Below are 19,814 nucleotides of genomic sequence, written 5' to 3' on the forward strand. Positions count from 1 at the left end.
ACAGTCAGCTATTGGAAAGGTGATGTCTCAGAAAGGGAACATCCTCCAAAAGGGCCCTTCAGCTAACCACATCATTCCCTCCAGATCTCTGCTTGAGTACAGAGAAGACAGAAAGCACAAAGGTGTTCTGTAACTTTAAAGAGTACCTCCGTCACTACCATCACTACAACAAAACAAAAACGTTAAACTCAGAAAATGCATTTCTGTGGAGTAGCTATCACAGACAAGTCTATTGCCACGAGGAAAACTTTTCACACGCTGTTCACAGCAGCCTGATGGTTCTTATGATACTCCCCTCACACAGCTCTCCGTACAGGCTCAGTATGTAGAGCAGAGAAACGTTTCAGGTTCCTAAACCTCAAAGCGGTCAATATTTGAAGGGAACAGGGTGGCCTAAGGTTCACTTGCATCTAGGTGAACATGTCCAGGTCATTCTGCTGACCAGCAATTAAAATCCTAGAACTGGGCGATCCTAAAGGTTGGGGCTAGTTTCAGAGCTGCTAAAACCTGACATTTAAGAGAAAGATTTCTCCCGAGTTGTCTGAGATAAATTCTTAAAATGTTTAAGGGAGCCTAACCAGGTGGTGGCGCAGTGGATATAGCGTCGGACTGGGATGCAGAGGACCCAGGTTCGAGACCCCGAGGTCGCCAGCTTGAGCGCGGGCTCATCTGGTTTGAGCAAAAGCCCACCAGCTTGAACCCAAGGTCGCTGGCTCCAGCAAGGGGTTACTCGGTCTGCTGAAGGCCCGCAGTCAAGGCACATATGAGAAAGCAATCAATGAACTAAGGTGTCGCAATGAAAAAAACTAATGAATGACGTTTCTCATCTCTGTTCCTGTCTGTCTGTCCCTGTCTATCCCTCTCTCTGACTCACTCTCTCTCTGAAAAAAAAAAAATGTTTAAGGGACCACTATGAGTACTGACCAATGGGAAGCAATAAAAAAAACTACCTCAACTGTCAGAAACAATTACTGTTCCATGTTTGGCCCACACAAGGGGATCTATACTGCTCCCAAAAATTAGGGGATATTTCAACATGAATATAAAACGATAAAATATTCCCTAATTTTTGGGAGCAGTATATTAACAGTAACTGATATGATGCATTAGGGCACATTTATACTAAAGAAATTATATGTTCTATTCAGAAATAGAAGAAAGCCTGTCATTTGAAAAGACTGTTACTCACCCAACTTCCAAGCATGATAATAATGTAGTCTTTCTTGATATTATACAAAAAAACCCCAACTTAAATATATTCTTAAATTCTACAAAGCACATTACTTAGCTGTCATTCAAACTAAGGGCAAAATTTAAAAATAATACCTACTACACTGCTCTCTAACTTTATGTGAGACTCGTGTATAAATAAAATTCTAGATTTCAAATGCTTTACAAATATAACCTGCATGCTTTCTGGACAGAAACATTATTTTTTATACTTCTAGTTTCACAGGTAACATCAGATGGAATGCAAAATACTGAGCATAACAATGGCAACTCATTAACAATATGGTGAGTGATACGGACTAGGTGACATAATCTTCATGGCTCATGCCCACTGTTCAGGGAACATTCCGAAGATAGAGTGACAATGGCAAACAGGATTTTGAGTTAGAGGTTTCATGGAAAAGGAAAATATCTTAAAATCTGTTTAACAAAGGTGAAAGGAAATAAAAATTTCAAATAAGGCACATAGAGGAAGCTCATCACTGTCCAATTTATAGCTGACATATCTAACTTTTACCTACAGTTTTAGCCTCAGCTGCCCCAAGTTCACTGAGGAACTAAGACACTAATCGATATGCTATTCTTTTCATGTTAGTGAAACTGTCAGAGAAAGCAACAGAAAACAACAAAAACACCATATTCCACCAAACTGCCACTTAAAAGCTTTTATCAAGAACAGCCAAAGTATTTAAACTCACAGACTGGTCAGGTCCGTCTCCGCCCAGCACCCTGAAGCCAAAGCCCGATTCCTGTTTCCGAAGAAAAACATCCAAATCTTTGGTGTTCGGTGCTAAGGAAAACCAGAAAACATTTAAAATAAATACATACATACATTGGCTTCTTTTAAAAGGATTAAAAAAACAAAGTTCAATATTTAGTAGGATAGTATTAGAGTTTAATAAACTGTATCCTCTAAACTTTGTGAGATGCAAAAATTGACACAAAGGTGTAACACCACAAAAAAAAATTCAACCATAAATCTTTGTTTTGTGTTGACAACAAAACTTGGCATCGAGATTGCTTTGAGAGTAGCTACCCTCACGTTCATGTATCCAGTGCTACATGGCCCTTAACTCCTCGTGTCTTTAAATCAGTATTACAACGTTAAATTCAGAATTATCCCATTTGAGTTTGATATTTGACAAATTATCTAAATTAACACATGGGCAAATCCTGGAAAAAAGAGAGCCCATGAAATGCCTTAATACCCCACATAAGTGAGATGTAAAACTGAGACTCATGGACACAGATAAAAGTGAGTGGTTACCAGGGGGCGAGGCTAGGGGGCAGGGCCAGGGGCAGGGAGTAGAGAAGGACAAACATACGGTGACAGAAAATGCTCTGACTTTAGATGATGGGCACACAACACAATCGACAGTTCACACAACACAATCAACAGTTCACACAACACAATCAATAGTTCAAATGCTATAGAGATGTTCACCTGAAACCTATGTACACCTATTGATCAATGTCACCCTGTTAAATTTAATTTCTAAATTTAAAAATAAGTTTAAAAAATGTAAAAAAGTTATCTTAATTCTAGTCCTAACCTAATACTGTACCTTTGTTTAAGAAAAACACTCCTGGCCCTGGCCGGTTGGCTCAGTGGTAGAGCGTCGGCCTGGCGTCAGGAGTCCCGGGTTCGATTCCCGGCCAGGGCACACAGGAGAAGCACCCATCTGCTTCTCCACCCCTCCCCCTCTCCTTCCTCTCTGTCTCTCTCTTCCCCTCCTGCAGCCAAGGCTCCATTGGAGCAAAGATGGCCCGGGTGCTGAGGATGGCTCTGTGGCCTCTGCCTCAGGTGCTAGAATGGCTCTGATTGCAACAGAGCAATGCCCCAGATGGGCAGAGCATTGCCCCCTGGTGGGCATGCCGGGTGGATCCCGGTCGGGCGCATGCGGGAGTCTGTCTGCCTCCCCATTTCCAGCTTCAGAAGGATACAAAAATTAAATAAAATAAAAAAAATAAAATAAGAAAAGCACTCCACATGACCTGCTTTCTTAGCCTAATGTTGCAAAATGAAAGTATTTTAAAGGAAAATAAACAGTAACACCTTTTATTAGCCCCATTTTCTAGCTGGGGAAACTGAGGGTCCAGAGTCCCACAGCAGGGAAATGGCACAGCTGGGGCTTACACTCAGCGTGGTCTCCACGGTCCAGGCTCTTAACCCGAAAGGGGGCACCCCTCAGAGTATTAAGTCAGGGAAAGCTACTTCATGACTAAAATTTTATCTCTGTGAAATATTAATGTGATTTATAAGTTAGAAGCATTTGCTGGAAAGGAAATGAGAGGAACATGTCAAGAATGTTATAGACAGTGAGATACCAGATAGGGTAAATCCTGACAATAGTCTTTCGAAGCCATCTCTTTTGAGAAATATTTCCTATTAGATTTATAGAACTTTAGGGATAAGAGGACTCATGAGTCCAACTCATTTATTTATGGGTGAGGCCCAAAGGGACTGACTAGTCTCTACCAAGTCTAAGACTGGTCCACGCCACAGACGGGAGTCTGCAGGGATTCGCGTAGTTACACGAATTCAAATTACTGTATCCGTCTTTCTTAAATATGGCCTTGGGTGGATTAAGATAAAGATCTACAATTGGTCAAATAAGTATGAAATTAATTATATATATATAATATTTCCATCTGTGTACATCTTTGCCAAAGTGGGTTTAGAGCTGTTTCTTAAAACAAATACATTAAAAAAAATTAAACCTAGTCCAATCTGCAGTTTTTCTTCGGAAAGGATTAGCATTGGTCAGTGTATTAATGTGGACCTGAATTTCTGCCTCTCACACTCTCTTCTCATCAGCTTTCAGATGGACTCCATATGGGGCCTCCGCTGGTTTCCTCCCCAGCTGAACTGAACGCCCCTCTGAGTCATCATCCTCTGTACCCCTGCCGGGAAAATCTGTCTGCAACACAGTCCAGTAGTATCATCCCAAGAGTTAAAACCATTCCGGGACTCCCCGTCATTCACCTGACCGACTCCAGCCCCTCAGAACGGCACTATCAACCCTCCGCAATCAGCCCCTGCCCTCTGGCTCCCCTTGACAACCACACCCAGCCAAACACAACATCTTGCAGAACCCAGGTCACGCAAGACCAATGTGCAAATGCTATCCCTTCTTTCTCTCCCTTCTACCTGTCCCATAAATACTTGTCTTGGAAGACTTGGTTAAAACGGAACTTCCTGTATGAAGCGTGCCTGACACTTCCTTCCATCCACGGTGGTAAAAGGGCCCGCTTCCTCCTTTGGTCTCAGTTCATCCAGTTCATCCTTCTGTTACTGCACCTGTTGGCCTATTTGTACACCTGGGCACACTTGTTTGATTACATATTTGTTTTTTCCTTTTAGGTTTAATCATCTTTTTGGGTGCAGGTCTTATGTAACCTATTTATTTATCTCTTTATTCCCATTACTTACTTTGATGTTGGATAGATAGTAGGCACTTAATACATGGTTTAAAAAAAAAAAATGAATGAATGAATGTTGAATGTAAAATGGAAGAAGTCCCGAGTCACACAAAAATGGGAACGAAGGAATAACTTTTCAACATGGTTTTGAAAGTCAGGAAGGTGCCAGTTATTTTTCTTTTAATTCAGATTTATTCTGTCGCATGCCCTCCTAAAATATTCCACAACTACTTACGTTTATCTTCATATAAAGTCTTCGATTTCAGGTAGACCTCGGAAGGATCCAATTTCGGGGACCCCGACCGGATAATGCTGGGAGGAAAAGGCATCGGCTGGGGGATGGGCTCACTAATGGCCTCCAAACTTCCCGAATTGTCCTTTTTTTCTGTTTTCTGAAATGGAAAAGGGCCTTACTTAGTATTTTAAAAAACCAGATGGTTCATTAGTTCATAGAACGGTTGTCTAAACTGGGCGTGTCAACCGACTGCAGTCACAGAGGCGGCGTCAAAGCCACTGCGCAGCTGCGGTCGCACCGGAATGCACTCTCATAGCTGCGGGTATTTGGTGGGAACATATTTAACTGGAATTAGAAAAGGCTTATAGTGATGTCAACAGAAGGGCCTTAATTAGTCCTGTCTTTAAGTCCTTTTGCCCTTTTCTCTAACAGCAACGCACAGGGTCCCTCAGAGAGGGCGCGCAGCGACGCGGAAGGCGCGTTTCCAAGTAGAACAAGAGGGAGACCAAGAGAATTCCCGAGAAACCTCTCCTCCCCACCCGATAAGTTTAATTCCCAGTGAAGACGTTTACGATAACATGCTTTCTGAGCGAATGGAGTAGGAAGTGTTAACTAACAGAGGCTGTGAGGATGAGCCTGTGGAAACCTGCCCAGCCCGTTCACACACACTAAGGAGAAGTGCACCACCGCTGGGCAGTCAGCTGAGGGAAAACGGAGCTGTGCGCTTCCACAGTTTTCCCATTCAGACAGAACTTACGTAAAATAATATCCCAGCAAATTGAGTTCTTTAACAACATCTTAAAAATGAAATCCAATAAACAGCCTGAAAAAATAAATACAGTGTTGAGAATAGCTTGTTGCCCTGAATTACTGCGAGGAGGATTAGAGGCATGTGTGGAGAAAGAATTCATGCTGGCTAGGAGGCAGGGGCAGCCACTGTAGAGAAGTAGTGAGGGGCCAGTCACTACAAAGCGTTGTGCCAGAGGGGCCCCTTCCCTGACCCAGACCCAGTCCGATGGCACAGGGGCGGGGGAGACAAGGGCCCCGTGGGGCTCTGTCCGAGCAGGGAGGGTCATCCGAGCCTTCTATCAGTAGAAAGTGTTCGGTCCCCGTGGCGCACTGGCATCCATCACAAAATAGATATGGTAGCACGGGAATGAGAAATTATTACCAGGGGATCGGAGAAATGTAGAAAACTACAGTGCAATTTTCACTGTCCACACCAGCCCTAAGTGGTACAGTCTATTAAAGTGCAGAATGCTTCCTTCCTCTGACCCATAAAACAGCAAACTTGCAGAGGATCCTATATGGTGGGCTAGAAAGATTTTATCCATTGTACAACTGATGGACTTGAACAGTCTATGGTTTATGGTTATGGACGGCCATCTTTCAATTGTGAGATGACAGACTCCAACTCAGGCAAACTAGAATTAGGATTTCATGCATCACTATCTGTATGTCCAGATCCACATAATTGTAGGGACGTAAGTAGCTACATGTGCAGCTAACAATTCTTTTAGAGCAGTATTTGATGCATTCTTTTTTATTAGGTCTTATTCTCCATACAGGCCTTTATGTAGGCTACTCAGTTATTCAGAAGAATGCCAAAGAACACATTTTTTTTTGTTTTGATAACAAGCAAATTGAATACAGGAGGCCACAATTTTCTAGAAAGTCTTGCTTAGTCTGAAATGTGAGAAGATTATCTAAATGTGGGTATTTACAGCCCCCATGAAATTATGTGAGGCAAACTATCTTCCCCTTGGGCACGAGGGGGATGATGTCACAGTGTCAGTCCACCCTCCACGTGCTCCTCCCAAACACAGAAAAAGGACTCCTGAGTGGGCATGTCTACGTGGCCATATTTCACTGTTTAGAGCAGTGATTTTCAACCTTTTTCATCTCATGACACAAACTAATTACTCAAATTCTACGGCACACTAAAAATATGTTTTTTTTTGTCAGATCAGCAAAAAATAGGTATAATTTTGATGCATTCGCAGTGTGTGGCTATTGTCATTTTTTTAGTTTAACAATCTAAGGGAAAAGAAGTCAGTGCCCCTGACTAAACAGTCAGGTATTGCATATTTTAAACCTTCTTGCAGCGGACTGGTTGAAAATCACTGGGTTAGAGGACAGAATTACCGTTCGTATGGGTCTCTGGTATTCCTCCAATAGAAATGCTTAACCAGGAGAGCACATCTCTCCTCTGTGGGGCTGTTTCTAACTCCCACACCTCCCTCGAGTGTCCGTACAAGCCCAGGGCAGTAGGGCTCCTGACTTCCCTCAGGGGGAGTCAGCCCACCACCAGGGGGGCTGCCCTAACAGGGGGCCGAGGCATCTCTTTGGATGTGTTGGGAAGAAGCATTTGAGGACCCTTGTGTACTCACCATTTTGGCAGTTTTAGTTGGTGAAGGAGGACCTTAAAAAAAATGAGCCAAATTTTAAAAACAGAGGAAACATTTCCAGATCATAAATACTGTTAACATTGAAGATAAACTAGCTTCCACTTTTGGTAAGCTGGTAAATTCTCTGACACCTGCTGTGAACTAGGCATTACACATACATCATCTCGTTTTATTTAAATGACATTCCGAAGGCATCAATGTTACTACCATTTTATAGAAAAGATAACACCAAAGACTCAAACAGATGACCATTATTTCCCTATAGCGAAGAACCAACAGGTAGCAAGGCGTGAAGCCGACACCCAACCTCGGGCCCAATGCGGCCGCTGTTGCATCTGCTGACACCCTGGAGAACTACAGTGATCTCCACCTTAATCTGAGCACATTCCACATCACCCAGAGAAGAAATAAAAATAGTTCAAAGAAATAAGAATTAAAAAAATAAGTGCCCCAATGATGTTAAACTGCTCATTTGCCTCAAAGATGAAAACTAAAAGCCAGAGATATAAAAGAGTGAAGGGCCAGATTTTTTTTCTTTAAAGTACCCATCTTTCATAGGTACGGACCTAAGAAAGCCTATTAAAATGCAAACTTTGTGATCAGTCCTTGGGACTGGATTTATAATGTCTGGGAGCAGTTCATGTCAGCTGATGACCTTGGAAAATAAAAATTATATTTCTTCCACATGAGCACTGTGGGCTTTAATTAACATTTATGGATAGAGACTAAAGCTTAAGATAAAAGCTTTATGAGCACAAGTTATCATGATTGCTCTTACAGAACAGATTAGCACCCCATCCAACATTATGCTCATTCACAGAGACGCTAGCTCTCTCAAACATCTCTGGTTCAGTACAGAGGTCCAGAGGAAGTCCTGGTGATGGAGAGAGTCAATTTCTACTGTTGTCATCAACAGAGAAAATGAAAGTAAGAGGATATATTTCATTTGAAGTAGCACAATGCGACTTCACAGTGTGACTCTCTCCTATCATTAAAGCCATAAATCAGATTTGTACAAGAATCTGGAGGGAAAGAAATCCATCATGTAGATGAATGAAACAGACTCTGCCGCAGAAGACGCTGCTCATGGAAGCGGCCGGACAGACCCGTGGGGGAAACGCCCATGAACGACCAGTGAACTCGGCTGGGCAAAGACATCTGACCTGTAAGGACAAGTGACAAACAAATGCATGAAGAGCGACGCCTTTTGCTCCTTGTGCTTTACTCACCTCCTCTCAAGATAAGCAAGGGCACGTCTGCACCTACTGGAAACTGCTTTAGCACCTCTACCACTTGGAGATGGGTTAAATTCTGCACATTTTGATGGTAAATTTCCTTAATTATATCCCCTTTCTGTAGGCCCGGACACCACTGACTATCCAATATCATTTTCACCTTCTGTCCGGTTGGGCTGTCAGCAATTGCAAACCCAAAGCCTTTGGGGCCCTTGACCAGAGGGACAGTCACTAGTTCCGGTTGGGAGCTGCCTGACGATGCCATGGACGCTCTCTGCTCGCTCGGATCTGACGGTCCGTTGATACGATCACTGACCAAAATGTGCCCCGATTTTCCATTCTGGTCCAGAACCATTGCTCCCGACTTAAAGTCCTGAGTGTGCATGCAAGTCTCTCCCTTGGTTAATGACTGTCCATTGATGACAGGGGTAGCAGCAACAATGTCCACAACAGGGTCTTCATTGTCATCCGGGAGCGGATACCCACGACATAAAGTGAGGTTTACATACTGATTGACAGGTACCAACTGAAACATCTGGACGACATCTGCGTGGGTGTGACCAAGGACACACTTGCCATTGATGTCTACAATAACATCACCTGGTAAAAGATAATCATGTTCAAAATATGAAAACCACCAAAGAAGTTAAATAGCTTAAATTCAGCATCTAAATTTGAATTCTGGAAACTGAAAAGTTAGATTTTGAACACAGACATGTCATTCTCCCTTCTGTGACTCCTCTCTAGAAAGGATATATAAATGTATAAATCTTAATTATCTTTGTAGTAAAGAGTTATGACTTCAAGCTCAAGGGAATCATAACAAAAATAACTGCAAATTCATGTTATCATGGTTAGTATATCCTTTGAGTCCTTACTACATGGCCATACAAGCTAGATACGTTGTAACAGGTGTAAGAGGAGAAAGTAACTCCATTGACTACTTGTACAAACAGGGCACCTTTAAATACCACCTTATTTCTTGACCTTTAAGAAGCCATTAAGATGTAATTAAAAATTCATCAGGTAGGGTTAAAGATTAGAATAACACTGTAATGAAAGTATTTCCTTTTAGCATTCTTCTTTAGATTTCACAAAGAGAAACAAGCAATAACTAAAATTCAACACAAGCAAAAAACATATTCAGACACTAAAAAGTCAGCTAAATTAATCTTATAAAAGTTGGTTTTGCTTCCTTGATTTTACATTATTATGACCACAACCACTTGACATTCATCAGCTGTGTTTTTAAACACAGCTTTAACTTAAAATTTGTCCTCTGTCTCCTCCATTTGCTACTTTTATTTGAATATAATTACTTAAAAGGTTATTGCCAAATAGAGGTGCTTTATTTTGTTCTGATTGCATGTCGCATTAAAAAAAATCCACATGAATGGTATTTAAATACATTAGTCTGTGGAAATTTGTTTCATAATCTAAGGAGACACAGAAATTAGATTTAATTAGAAACAAAGTTTTGACTTTTTCCTCCCCTGAATAAAATCTCAAAATTTTCATGGAAGTACTATATTGCTGTGCAAATTAGATAATTTTAGATAAATCTGAATATTAGGAAATCCCAACAGCATATACAGTGGCTATGAGATATGCTTCATGGACAAAATGTTCAAAAAGTCAAAACTGAACACCTAAATAAATACCCTTATTATTAATTTTAATCTCTAGAGTTTATACAGTAATAGAGCTAAATAGTAATAAAGCTAAAAATTATTTTCTTTATAAATTTAACTTTTGATTATTTAAATTTTCTTGTTTTAAGTTTCTATCACCTAAATGAAAAGGCATGATTTGTGAGATTCCATAACCTAATTGAAAATAAATTAATATCTACCACAAAAAGCATTATGATAATGAGATTGTCCAAATGCGGCTACATTTACATGATATATGAAATACCAGAGGATTAGAAAAGTCTAGTCCTGGCCAGTTGACTCAGTGGTAGAGCGTCAGTCCGGCATGTGGAAGTCCCAGGTTTGATTTCCGGCCAGGGCACACAGGAGAAGTGCCCATCTGCTTCTCCATCTTTCTCCCCTCTCCTTTATCTCTATCTCTCTCTTCCCCTCCCACAGCCAAGGCACCATCGGAGCAAAGTTGGCCTGGGCACCGAGGATGACTCCATGACCTTCGCCTCAGGTACTAGAATGGTTCTGGTTACAATGGAGCAACATCCCAGATGGGCAGAGTATCACCCCCTGGTGGGCATGTGGGGTGGATCCTGGTCAGGTGCATGTGGGAGTCTGTCTCTCTGCCTCCCTGCTTCTCACTTCAGAAAATTAGGAAAAAAAAAAAAAGTCTAGTAAACGGTACATAAAGCAACCTCAGTGGGATACTAAAATTCTCCTGGAAAAAGTGTTTAAACCTTCCTCATAATCTGTAACTAGCCTTGAACTTCCTGTCAGCCATATAAAAATTTCTAGAAATCACGAGTTAGGAAAACTATAGAGCAGACAAACTTACACACAATGGATCATTTTCAAAAAAAGATATAGATCAGTATGAGATATATTTCCAAAAGTATCCTACATAATCGAAGAAAACCAGTCAAATAATTTTCTAAGATGATTCACATATCTTCAGCTTAGTGCAGCTTAAGGGCTATCTCAAAATTATTCAAACTATTTAAAAATTAATAAATGTAATACCATTTTTCTAAGTTTCCACTTACTTGTAAAGATGCCCCTCGCTCAAAACCAGTATGCACTCAGTTTAAAGAATAAACTATTTTAACCCAGAAATCTTCACTTGTGTAATTGAATTCTTTCTATGTATGTATGAAATTATATCTATGTACATATATGTTGGTGTTATTTATTATAGACTTATTCATACATTTTTGCTACAGAAGTTGAAAAACGCTTGAGTCTGGGGTCCTGCCCTGGAAGCAAGAGGCCATGTAAGAGCACATGTACTTATGACACATATACAGACATAGTTATTATCTATATGTGTGTGTGTGTATGTATCGTTTTGCTCTAACTTTCGTTACTGAATCACTACTGTCCATGTCCCTCTGGAGAAGGCTCACCCGGTGCGATTTTCCCGTCCTGCGCTGCGGGGCCGTCCTTCAGCACGTTTTTCACCTGCAGGAACTCATCGGGCCTGTCGCCCCCGATGATGGTGAAGCCAAACCCCATTGTGCTTTTCTTCAGCGACGCTCGGACGAGGATGCCCTTCAGCTGGGAGGGGTCTCGGGTGAAATGGGACTTTTCCACATCTGCGCCAAAAGGAGTGGTGGGTTTGAGAACAAAAGTCATTGCAATTGCATAAGTAAGAGTCTATATAATCCTCAACAAGAAAAAGTTAGGCTCCGATGTTACTGAACTGAATTTAAATTCTGAAACAAAGTCACTGAAAAATAAACGATCATTTCTCTTTTGTATGATTCTTCCATGCTATTTGAAAGTAAAAGCGCCTCCTTTTTCTCCCCCTGTTGCCTTATTTGTGCTTGCTTTCTCTCACCCCAAAGAGTCCCTTCTCTGGAGTCAGGATGAAAGGGACAGCCTTGTCATTAAACTCCGGAGAGCCATGGACACTCGGGCAGCGGCCCATTTCACTGGAACAGGCAGCCTCTGAGCTCCACGTGGGAAACACTGTACTAGGACAATGAAGAAAACGGTCACAAATCTGGGAGAACTCCTTATAATTCACAGGCTTTCTGCAGCCTTGAATCTGTACCTGATGAGAGGAGAGAATCCTTAAACTTGGGAAACAGCTTCCGTTTCTTTCCCTTTCCCTGATGTTTAGTGGATACTTTAGGACAGGATTAACTTTTCCTGTCACTTCAAGATCAGCTCAAATGTGATGTGTCCTCTGCTTCGCCAGTACCCGTCCTGTGACTTTCTCCACCAAGCAGAGGTGACGTCCTCTATGCCACCACCGTACCCCGCATGTCTCCATTAGTAACAATGAAAGCTATCATGTCACCCTTTGCCAGGTACCATCATAAGCACTTTATAGGTATTAATTTGCAACTCAGAACCACCTTAGGAGATAAGAATTGATATCCCTATTTTCTTAGATAAGGAAAAAGAGGCACAAAGAGTTTAGGGAACTCAAAATTAAATATCTGAGACTCAACCTGCTCCCCCCCCTGCACATTTAACTACTATTCTAGGGTGCCACCTGTCACCATATATTGTAACCATTAGTTTCCCACATTAGACTGTGAACTCTTGAGGGCAAGACTTGTCTTACTCCTGGTTGCTTTAGAGTACCACATGCCTCGCAAAGTGGTGGGCATATGGTAGGTGCTCAAAGTATTTGTTACACTAAAAATACTGTATTTGCGAAATCAAATGTAAAACTTAAGGAACGAGACTACATTTTTGAAAAGTAGCTATACTATAAGAACAAACTGTTTCTCTCATGGGCGGCAGAGGTGGGGAGTCTACCCAATCATTACAATATGACCAGATAGGCCATTAATATGGTTCTTAATGACAGATAGAGGAGGGAGGAGGGAGGAGGAAAGAGGGAGGAGGAAGGGGTAAGAAGAAGGAAGGAAGGAGGAAGAAAGGAGGAAGGATGAGGGAGAAGGAAAGAGGGAGGGGGGAAGAAGGAGGCGGGGAAGGATGTGTGAACAAAATGTAAGAAATTGCTAGGCAGCTTTTTCAAAATACACATGGCTAGATTCCCCAAACTCTCAGGACCTCTCTAGTTTAAAAATGTTGCCCAAATGAGCCTACTGTTACTAATATCATCCTATTTGAGAGGCAAATAATATGGTAGGGATTTATTTAGTGTTTGTTCATATCAGTTCATGAAGAATCCTGAATGGTTATTGGTATCAGACCTAAGCAATTAACTTGGGAAACACCAATAATGACTCAGAGATCTAATACCGGCCTGGCCTTAAACCAGGGGTAGTCAACCTGGTCCCTACCGCCCACTAGTGGGCGTTCCAGCTCTCATGGTGGGCGGTAGCAGAGCAACCAAAGTATAAATAAAAATATGATAGATTTAATTATAGTAAGTTGTTTTATAAAGATTTATTCTGCCAAACTTAGCAAAAATTTGACACAAAGTACTTGGTAAGTAATTATTATTATATGCTTGAACTTGCTGTAACTCTGCTTTATACATTTTATAAAGTAAAGTTACTTCCCTACTTTATAAATTACCATTACTGCCCTGGCCGGTTGGCTCAGCGGTAGAGCGTCGGTCTAGTGTGTGGAGGACCCGGGTTCGATTCCCGGCCAGGGCACACAGGGGAAGCGCCCATTTGCTTCTCCACCCCTCCGCCGAGCCTTCCTCTCTGTCTCTCTCTTCCCCTCCCGCAGCCAAGGCTCCATTGGAGCAAAGATGGCCCGGGCGCTGGGGATGGCTCTGTGGCCTCTGCCTCAGGCGCTAGAGTGGCTCTGGTCGCAACATGGCGACACCCAGGATGGGCAGAGCATCGCCCCCTGGTGGGCAGAGCGTCGCCCCATGGTGGGCGTGCCGGGTGGATCCCGGTCGGCCGCATGCGGGAGTCTGTCTGACTGTCTCTCCGTTTCCAGCTTCAGAAAAATGCAAAAAATAAAAATAAAAAAACAAATAAATCACCATTACTGTGGAACTGTAAAATTAGAACATTTTACTACTTACTGAGATACAAAAGTGGGCGGTAGGTAGAAAAGTTGACTACCCCTGCCTTAAACATAAGAAAAGAATGCAATCTTCAGACGGGAGCCTCGAACCCATAACAAAGCTCTCCAGTCCCTTTCCCCAACAATTTCACTTTCTCTACAAGAAGCATGAGAAAAATCTCAGTATCCTCAAAATATCCCAATATTTTAAGATTAATTTTATCTTGACAGTGACACAAATCAGACATTCTCCGTTGAATTTTAGCACCTCAAAACGAAAAGCTCAGAGTCATGTTTAATTCATTTGGTGTAAAACTTCACACATTAGGAGAAAGTCCTACCTGGTTTTGAAGACCCGGTATCAGCCTGTCCTGACTGCTTTTTCCTTTTGGCTTCCTCCACTGGATTCTCAAACTGGGTTTTCTGGTTGAGGTGACTGTAAAATGTAGAAAAATACGCATTTCAGTTGAAGAGGAAAGATTTACATTATTTTAAAACCGACTCCCAGCCCATTCCGTCACCGGGGTAAGGGACAGAGCTGTACCTTTAGGCTGACTGGTCACACAGGGAAGGGTTTGGCAACTAAAGAAAAGCCCATGGACGGTGCCTGGAAGTCAGAGCCGCTGAAGCAATCACTGTAGCTTCTTCATAAAAATACCCCAAATAGCCAATGACAGTTTTCAAAATTACAGCAGAAGCCCTCGTATCTAATGCAATCATAACTGTTGGTAATTGGTTAATTTTTTTAAAGGCACTTAATAGTAGGAGGGTTTTAAGTTTCTCTAACACGAAGCAGCTGCGAAGACACTTTTAAAGAAATGTGAGTACAGAAGCCATCTACAATTTTACTCTTTGTTTCTTTTTCACTGACTCACCCACATCGATCAGCAGCAACTAAGGGGTTAGCTTTTATCAAATTACATCACCAAACAACTCTTCCACACTTAAATTTCTTCCTAATTATATAAGTAGTAAATGAATTACATAATTACAACATAAGATTAACTGGTATTTCTGATTTGGGGACAGTCATAATTGACTCTTGGAAAGCAGACAAGTCTGTGGAGGAAAGCAGAGAAGAGGGAAGTGTCGAGGGGAAGTGATTAGCCAACAGCTGCCAATACGCTGAGGGCAAGAGTATGACACGGAGGGGACAGGGCACTGGGGACTTGGCAGGTTACTGGACATTCACTGGACGTTGGTTAAGGATGCAACTACCGAACAAGATGTTTAGGAACACAAATAGGTCTGATACAGAAGCAATGGGAACGATATCCCAGCACTTTCAAAGCGTAAATATATTTCAGCCAAGTGACATGCATTTTCCAGCAGAATCCATTAGAATCCATTTTTAAAAAGTGACATTAGTGAACACCAGCAATTAAACATCAAGTCAACAAAATTTCAGATTATGATTGTCTCTAGATGGGCTGAGTATAATAACAGCTGCACGAAAATAGTCATACAACTTGAATAATTACTTTGCCATTTGTGAACATTAATGGTGGTGGTAGAGGAGGGGGCAGCTGCTGGGTTTCTCTATTGTTTCATTTCCGAGTGCATTAGTACCCTGCCACAGACACAGTTATTTTGTTCAGAGCTTTTTTTTTTTTTTTTTTTTAACAGAGACAGAGAGAGAGTCAGAGTGAGGGATAGACAGGGACAGACAGACAGGAACGGAGACATGAGAAGCATCAATCATTAGTTTTTCATTGCACATTGCGACACCTTAGTTGTTCATTGATTGCTTTCTCATATGTGCCTTGACCGCGGGCCTTCAGCAGACCGAGTAACCCCTTGCTGGAGCCAGCGACCTTGGGTCCAAGCTGGTGAACTTTTGCTCAAACCAGATGAGCCCGCGCTCAAGCTGGCGACCTTGGGGTCTCGAACCTGGGTCCTCAGCATCCCAGTCCGACATTCTATCCACTGCGCTACCGCCTGGTCAGGCTTGTTCAAAGCTTTTATTAAAGATGGCAGGTCTGTCTGCACAACACTTTTTTTTTTTTTTTTTAGCGAAAGAGGCAGAGATAGAGACAGAGAAATGAGAAGCATCAACTCGTAGCTGCATCACTTTAGTTGTTGACTGCTGTTCATTTGTACCTTGACAGGGGGGGCTACAGCATTGCGAGTGGCCCCTTGCTCAAGCCAGTGACTATGGATCAGATTGACGATCCCACACTCAAGCTGATGAGCCTGTGCTAAAAGCCAGTGACCTCAAGGTTTTGAACCTGGGTCCTCAGTGTCCCAGGCCACCTCTCTACCCACTGTGCCACCACTGGTCAGGCTGCTCGACATTCTTTGGGTTCTGATGTCACTAAAACTCCAGTGTGCTTCTGCCTCTAACAACAGGGGTGAGGGGGTGCTTTTCAACTGAGCTCTTAACCCTCTGGGAAAATGAGAGCAATGGTGTTAAGCTAGGTACTATTATTAAAGTAATTTATTAAATATTGACATTTTCATATTCTTGAAAAAAATCAACTAGAAACTGACACATAAAAATGGATACACCTGTTTAGAGAGGACCTTGGCTCCCTCCAATGTTATCTAAAGCCAGGATGACGCCCTTTGCCACCCAGGCATTAGAACATAAAAGTAGTCATTTGTGTTTGTTCTCTTTGTGATGTGTAGGGGAAGGGTACAGAAAAGAATATAAGGTCATAGTGAGGGACTAACTGCATCTGTCCCCTTAGACTACCTAGATTAAAATGCCACCCCAAACCAAAAGAGGAAAAGCACTCTGCTTTTCATTTACTTATATCCACAACATTGTTAAGATGTAACAGATTTTGTTTGCCATAAAACTAGCTATACGAAGAGAGAGGAGATTAAAGATTATCAGAAAAATTAAACAACGGCAGCAAACAAGCATGATTAAATATATATAATTTGGAATCTCATCCATATTAAAGTTCTGTGTCTACTATGTGGATGTTTAAAATTCATCTCAGCAAACAGCACCGTTATTCTTTACGAAGACTTTGATACACTAAAGCAGACACATATTTTGACTTTGTCACTGATGTGCACTAAGACATTTCATGCACTACAGTAAGACAACATTCTTAATATATAGAGGCACTCCTATGGAAGGCCCACCATTAAATTTTTGGAACATTTTATTCTCAAAAGTAAATTAATCCACTTCAGAATCTTGTACTCAGAAATAAATACTTACCAAGAAACGCTGCCATTGTGGTTGGTGTTACTACTACAAGGCTCCTGCCAAGAGCAATCACTGTGCCATCTGGTGTGACTAACTGAGAGAGCCAAAGAGTAGCCATTCAAGTAACAGCTCTTTATCTCCACCAGTCAACTCGCTGCGGATTACTGTGGTTGGGATTCAAAACCCCAGCTAATCCGGGAAGCCTGCCACATTCCACAGCTCAGCTGGCTCCGTCCTGATGTGCATCTTGAGCACAGACTGCTCTTTCTTAATCTAACAAATTATCCTCCTGCAAAATGAGCTCGTTCTGGGAACAATCATACAAAACCCGGTCGCCGCTGCTGCTAATGCGGGCTATTTTCACAAACCTCCATGACAACTGGGCGCAGGTCACTGCAGGGTTGGCCTCAAAGTTGCTTCAGTATTTTAGCTTTGTTTAATGAGAACCAGCTCATTTAGTCCAAGATTTTATAACAGGCAAATGACTTTCACCTCTTGCCCAAGTATTCAGATTCATTTGGAATAGACAACAAGAGAATGAGAATCGTTATCTCAGAAATGTTCAGCGGTGTCCACGGCACATAATGGTTGACTGAAGCCAATTTAAATAGACTAAATTATGGGGGGGGGGGATCTCACAAAACCCTTTTAGTTGGCCTTTAAATGTCTCTTAGACTTGAAATGGTTTCTTTTTAAACTAAATATGCTTTTGGGGGAAAAAAGAAAAGAACCAAAGAGCTGTTGTGTTCACATCACAGCATTAGTAAGACAGGATATAGCAAAATGAAAATAAAATTCTCACAGCCTTTCATAGGAACCAAATATTTCCATTGAGAAGTTACAGACCTAAGGGTCAAACTGAGTTGTTTCATTAGGGCACAAATTATTTTATTTTTAAAAAATTTTTTATTTATTCATTTTAGAGAGGAGAGGGAGAGAGAGAGAGAGAGAGAGAGAGAAGAGACAGAGAGAGAGAAGGGGGGAGGAGCTGGAAGCATCAACTCCCATATGTGCCTTGACCAGGCAAGCCCAGGGTTTCGAACCGGCGACCTCAGCATTTTCAGGTTGATGCTTTATCCACTGCGCCTCCACAGGTCAGGCAGATACAAATTATTTTAAAGGATTTCTAAAACTCTCTCTAAACACAGCGACACAAGGAACAATCCACACATTAGAATAAAGACTGAAGTCAGAGGTACTTCTTTAAGGATACATACCAGGAAGTGGCATTTGTTTATGCCAACAAGTAATAAAAAATTAATAAACAATCATAAAACTAGAAGACTCTCAGGTTTGCTGTTGTTTCCTTCATTCTGCTTCACTACTCAGGCAGCAGGTGCAGACTCCCAGTTTCCAGGAAAACAGTAACATTTCCTTTTTTTTTTTTTTGGTTTTTTTTTAAATTTTTTTAATTTTTTTAAATTTTATTTTATTTATTCATTTTAGAGAGGAGAGAGAGAGAGATAGGGGAAAGGAGCTGGAAGCATCAACTCCCATATGTGCCTTGACCAGGCAAGCCCAGGGTTTCGAACAGGTGACCTCAGCATCCCAGGTGGAAGCTTTATCCACTGCGCCACCACAGGTCAGGCACAGTAACATTTCTGATGCAATTATTTGCCTAGTACTAGACACCTGAAGTCAAAACTGTATCTACATCATTTGGAAGGAAAGTAACTCCAATGGTCACAACAATGTAGCAATTCGATAAAGGAAGAAAAGGGAAAGAAAAATTAGATGTGACCTTTTTTGTTGTTTGTTCTTATTTGTTACTCTTAGAAATGTCTCATTTTAAGTGGACTCGGGCTTAGAGGGAGGAGCTATGTTTCTGGCATTTTCTCTTGGCCTCCTTTATTCTCTTAGCCAAAAGTTTAGCATATTCATCGTGGCCTCTTCCTTGCTTTTCTTAGTACGTCGTTATTTCTTCTGAGAAACACACAGCGCTCGTGCTGCAGGACACGTGGAGTAACAAGATGCTGAATCCTGGGAGCTTTGGCCTTAGGTTTCTTACTTTCTTTTTTTCACAACATATTGGTGGACACCACCTTCTTTAGAGATTGAGAAGTTTGCGGGTTCTGCTAGATCCTTTGGGCCCCAGTCAACAAGGCACAGTAGCATCAGTGAGACCAGGATATCTTCTCCCCTTTTCTTACACTGACCAAGCTGAGAACACCAATGGCACCGGTAGCACAACCCTGAACAGATCTGCGCTTTCTCTCCAGTCCTTGGCGTCTAACAGGGATGCCTATTACTCAGCAGCAGGGGGACTCGGCCATGGGTCCAGACACCCTGCTTCCTGGGGAACCTTGTCTGTCGCTCCCACCACTGATGTGACCACATCACCTTTCATTCCCCCCCCCCCCGGCATTTTTCTGAAGTGAGAAGCGGGGAGGCAGAGAGACTCCCACATGTGGGGGACCGGGATCCACCAGGAGAGCCCGCTAGGAAGTGATGCTCTGCCTACCTGGGGCATTAATCCATTGCAACGGGAGCCATTCTAGTGCCTGAGGTGGAGGCCATGGAGCTGTCCTCAGTGCT

At 42.1% G+C, this 19,814-nt stretch overlaps 1 protein-coding gene across 2 annotated transcripts in view; it reads right to left on the reverse strand.

Annotated features, from left to right (window-relative positions):
• MAGI3 (membrane associated guanylate kinase, WW and PDZ domain containing 3) overlaps positions 1 to 19,814 on the reverse strand; it is a 213,304-nt gene that overhangs the window by 24,736 nt on the left and 168,754 nt on the right. For both annotated transcript variants that reach the window (XM_066247418.1, XM_066247417.1), the window contains 6 exons: positions 14,458 to 14,552; positions 11,578 to 11,766; positions 8,526 to 9,131; positions 7,279 to 7,310; positions 4,889 to 5,045; positions 1,929 to 2,020 (listed from right to left, as the gene is read on the reverse strand). In XM_066247418.1, the coding sequence (XP_066103515.1) occupies positions 1,929 to 2,020; positions 4,889 to 5,045; positions 7,279 to 7,310; positions 8,526 to 9,131; positions 11,578 to 11,766; positions 14,458 to 14,552 (1,171 nt within the window). The remainder of the gene's footprint in view (positions 1 to 1,928; positions 2,021 to 4,888; positions 5,046 to 7,278; positions 7,311 to 8,525; positions 9,132 to 11,577; positions 11,767 to 14,457; positions 14,553 to 19,814) is intronic.

Source organism: Saccopteryx bilineata, chromosome 11, assembly GCF_036850765.1.
Source record: "Saccopteryx bilineata isolate mSacBil1 chromosome 11, mSacBil1_pri_phased_curated, whole genome shotgun sequence".
NCBI lineage: Eukaryota > Metazoa > Chordata > Mammalia > Chiroptera > Emballonuridae > Saccopteryx > Saccopteryx bilineata.